The 5,074-nt window shown below is 32.8% G+C and overlaps 1 protein-coding gene across 1 annotated transcript; it reads right to left on the bottom strand.

The window, feature by feature from the left end:
* Window positions 1-1,328: 1,328 nt before the first annotated feature.
* On the bottom strand, window positions 1,329-3,372 carry LOC107601777 (LIM domain-binding protein 3-like; the record flags this gene model as incomplete). Its single annotated transcript, XM_016294069.1, has 4 exons — window positions 1,329-2,629; window positions 2,734-2,849; window positions 2,961-3,081; window positions 3,184-3,372. Coding segments are annotated over 4 exons (516 nt in total), but the record flags the coding sequence as incomplete, so codon positions are not given.
* Between the last annotated feature and the right edge of the window lie 1,702 nt (window positions 3,373-5,074).

Below are 5,074 nucleotides of genomic sequence, written 5' to 3'. Positions count from 1 at the left end.
TGCGGACAGATGATCACAGCCGCGAGCGCTGATGCACCGACTTCCTAGCGCCCCCTGCCGATGAGCGCGAAACATTCACGTCCTCAACAAATGTCTCGATATATTGAGTGTTATATCTCAACAACACATTAGTAAGCAAAAACATTCATCTGACAGTTTGATGCTAATAAAAATCATACTATTTGATAGAAATAATATTAGTTCGTTTTATTTCAAAACAATATCCCAGTTAAGAGAACAATGTTATACTTTGGTTTGAGTGAAAATAACAGCACATACATCAGTAAAAAATGAATTTGATGATTTTTTTATTCCTCACTGCCCTATGTACATCATAATTAAATACTTAAAGATTATTTGTTACATGTCATTGTTTTATTTTGATTTTTAATTCATAAATGAATGATAAGCATTATACTTACTCTGCAATCTTTTTGTATGCCATTTTTGAATCCGGCACAATGCATACATTCTTTATAGACAGTTTTAAACATTTCATTTGATTGTGTGGAACATGATCATTTCGGCTTAAATGAAAGATTATTCAAACACAAAATAAAAGATCATTTCAAATACAAAGAAAGAGAACGCTATTAGTAGTACTAGTTAGTTTTTCATTTCAACTTGAAAAAAACATATAACCTAGCTCATACAGTATTCTGTAGAGCTGCATCTCAGTTTGAACTATCATGCGTAAATAAGAAGTCTTCTTCTTTAGACCAAGAAGAAGACGACCAAGAAGAAGACTGCATTAAAGACACTTGTTAACATATACCCCAGAACGTCATATTTATAAAAATGAGTGTCACATAACACATACTGTATATGGTTCTTTATTGTATTATTGAAGTATCTGCAACTTTATGTAATTATGGATCAATCCGTTGTCTCTGTAATTTCTAGGTGAACTGCAGAATACAGCAATGACAAATTGAGATAATACATTATTTGTAAAGTACATTCAATTGCATTAAATTTCATCAAATACCTCTGTTTTTGAAAAAATGCTAAAAAGATAGAACATTCCCACTTCTGAACCCAACACTGATATTAATGTAATTTTAAGTAACTTACTAATCTTGTGTAAAAAAGAAGCTAACAATTCATTAAATTTAAGAGAGGCAGTTATGACATGCCAAACCATTGTTAGTAATATTCAAAACAAGCAAACAAACAAAAAAAACAAAATCAAAAGTATAGCCCTAAGAACACGTCAACTGATGTGGTAGGTTACATTAACTTCAATATATGGCAGTGAAAATATATAAATCAAGGACACATTTTATAAAGTATGTCTAAATAAAAATTATTTTAAGTGAATTGTATGCATAAAATATCAATATCACATAGGAAAACATGAGTGTCTAGAATTACAATCTCAGAATTTAACCATGACGTTCTTTAATAGCCACTAGTCATGAAACAAAAACTTTACTGTAATCTTAAAGTTGTACATCAGAATTGGGTAGCATATACCCACAGAGAAAAAAAAGTATCAGGTACCCCATTTGTTACATATTAACAATACAACTTGCATCCTGTGTGTGCCTCTCGTCTGGTTAATTAAAGTATTTATTAAATAAAAATATGAATCCCTCCTTCTTGGCAAAGAAAACAAGTCAATTATCCATGCAAATGAACAGTACACCATTTGCAAAGATTTTGTAAATATTGAGGTTTTGCGCACAATAAATAACAACAAAAATCAACTATCATAGGTGACAAGGCAAAACATGAATAATTGAAGAAAAAAATACTCCTTGAGAGCTGAACATTATTACAGCTAACTATGTCTTGCATACACTGTGAGGGCAACAATTAATAAATTAAAATAAATTCTATTACCTTTTCAGATGCCCTGCTCCCATTCTTAAAATGAGTAGATAAAAATATGACACATAATGCTAATATTGACATCACATATGCATGAATTAGCTCACTTGCTTTCCCACACACTAAAAGCACAAGATTAGTAACACATAAAACACCCATTCATTATTGAAAAGACTGCAAAACAACATTCAGCCTCAATCTATTTAACATCCTTTTGTGATTGATAAGCAAGTCAGGGATCTATAGGCCTCATTATTGTTCAAGAAAACAAATAGTAATGGAATAAAATCACATTTAAGTTTACTTTAAATTTTAAGGCGTAGTAATATGCATAGACTTTTTCAGGCTGTTTCAATCTTCAATATTAATATCTTTCAAATTAAGGTTTTAGTCACTAATATCACAAAAATTGTATGTTGCATAAATTCACCAAACAAAACAAAAAAAAGTGAAAACGTTATATCTCTTAAATTCCTTTATCAGACAAACAAGTGCATGTATGCAAATGTATTAGGGTTATAATAAAGACAAAGAAATACCTAAAAATGTCCAAATGTCTAGTTTCATCCTCTTACTAATATGCTATTTACTATACTGTATGTCTTTTATATTCGTTTTTGTCATTTGGATAGACACTGATGTCTTGCCATAAACCACACATGCAAATGTATTATTTGCAACAGCTTTTGATGCAATGTTGAAGCATCTACACATTGATGGCATGTGCATGCTTCTTGCATAAGGGCTTGTCCTTCTTGGAGTAGAAAGGTTGTCCTTCCAGGTTCACATGGCACACCTTTAAGTCGGAACAGAAATGCATAGAGTCATAATTCAAACTCAGCACTGATTTATATATAAACCATACGGGCAAGTGCATTAACAAACTGATTTTGAACCTACCGCACAAACAAAGCAGGTATCATGCCATGTGTGGCCAAGAGCTTCAATAAATTTGTCTCCTGCCTCAACTGGGAAGTCACAGCCATGGCACTTTGTGCTGAAGAGTGCAATATAATCTGGTGACAGAAACATCTCATGAAAATTATAGCAGTCTGGACTGTATATCTGCATACACCAAACTTGTAAACATACAAATTTGTGTCAGACATAGCTGGTGGCTCCCATACCTTTCTCACAATATGGCTCACCATCCTCCATATGGAAGAGGCTGTTTCCAAAGGGCTTTCCACAAGCTGCACACACAAAGCAAGTGGTGTGCCAGGTCTGCCGCAGTGCATGCATCACTTCCTGTTGAGCAGATATTGAGCGGATGAACTGTCAGTATCTGTGAAGTGTGTTTACAGTCATGTCTGTGCATGTGTGTACAATGTTAATAGGTTTTCAACATACTCCCATGATCTTGGTGTTGCAGCGGGCACATGTAGGTGCAAAGAACTCTCCATAGCAGTTTTCACAGTAAACATTATTCTGCTCCTCCACAAAGCTGACATCAGCCAGAGACGTGTGGCAATAATGGCAGTTGAACTCCTCTGGATGCCAGGAACGACCCAGTGCCACCAGGAATGGTCCCCTGAGGAGTCAAAAAACACTGATAAAAAAAACTTATAGACAAATTGTTTTGATAGCATAAAAATCTATTATAAGATTATTAAATCATTAAAACTAGGATAATCTAAACAAAGGTGAAATAAACAATATTTCTGTCAGGACCACTATCGTTAAAGATGATTAACAATTAGCATACAGTTTGGATTGGCGGTATGGTTCTGTTCTGGGCAAGAACTCCCTGCGCATCCATGCAGCCTAGCATGGATGAGAGCAGGGAGAGCAGCGATAACCCCCCAGGGTAAACAGAACAGAACCAACATAAATGTATTGCAGATATCGTTAAATTTCAATAATGTTATGTACACATTTTAGAATTAGTCTGATTCAAAGGAGAATCAGAAGGCTGAATCCTGACTGACAGAGGAGGAGTTGGGGATGGAGGAGGGTAATTAGCTATTGAGCAATGTGAAAACTGCTGATAATACTGCGGGACCTTATATACGAATGCTTAGATAGGTGTCGTATTCCCATAGGTTGATGGGGATCAGCTGAGAGTCAGCTGATGCGAGCTTGACTAACGTGACCTGCCAGAACTAACGCTATGCTAGATTTCAATATTTAAAAATATTTTACACAAGTTTTTCTACTTCCTCAGCTGTGACATTTTTCAGAGGTTTTTGCTTTTATAGAAAGGAGACAAAAGTGTCTAAAAAAGAGATTGGGATGTAATATGAGAACAAAAACTAAAGGTAAATATCACTTGAAAATAATATTTTTGTGTCACTTCCAGTCACATAAATCACATTAAAAAAAGTTTAGTCATTACTCCTTAGGGCTTAGAGAATGCTGTAAAATAATTTAAGATTTAATGTCTGAGTCTGTGATGAAGGTAAGACAAAATCTATAAATAAAATGCATTTTTATTTTAGTATTATTTATACACTATTATTGTATTTATAAATATATTGAATTAGCTTGTATTTTTCAAATTTCACTTTTATTTTATTTTAAGTTTTAGTTTTGAGCTTCAGTTTGAATACTTTTAGTACTTTAACTTAAACTAATTTATGTTTAAGTTTTTCATCTAATATTTATTTAATTTGATTTCACCTTTATTTCAATTAATGAAAATGTTTTTTAACAGTTTTAATTACACAGTTTTTAAGCAGTTTTACGATAAAACCATGGTTAATTTTTGTAAGGGTTGTGATGTCCACGTTTTATTTTTTATTTTTTGAAGAAATTATTGAGGCTGTGTCATCTATAGCAAAAAGGTGGCCAAAAATCTAAGATTAAGTGTATATATGAATTAAATGTTTGGTCTATAGCCTATTAAACAGCCTATGTGATCGTCCTGTAAGTATAACAGCAGCAATTACCAGTCCTTTGGCTCCCTTTGCAGGCATTTGTAATAACATGTAATGTACATAAATTGTTTATTCTGAATTACATTATGTATTTTAACAGTGTTATTCAATGAGACCATATAATTATTAATTAGCCAATCATTATTGCCTCATTGTTTTTATATAATGCATTTTAAGTCATTTTAAAGGCTGTTGTTGGCTTAGGTCTGTTTATATAGGCCTAACCACAAAAATATATATATATTATCTTAATACTTCTTTGTAAATTATTATTTGAAGTAACAAAACCATGGTTAATTTGCGGTTACCATGGCTACACGAACCATTATTTTTGTTTGTATTCGTGTTAAAACCATGCCTAATTT

Source organism: Sinocyclocheilus grahami, unplaced genomic scaffold (assembly GCF_001515645.1).
Source record: "Sinocyclocheilus grahami isolate Dianchi unplaced genomic scaffold, SAMN03320097.WGS_v1.1 scaffold313.1, whole genome shotgun sequence".
Taxonomy (NCBI): domain Eukaryota; kingdom Metazoa; phylum Chordata; class Actinopteri; order Cypriniformes; family Cyprinidae; genus Sinocyclocheilus; species Sinocyclocheilus grahami.
The sequence above is the reverse complement of the archived record's forward strand: the minus strand, read 5'-3'. Positions and strand labels throughout refer to the sequence as shown.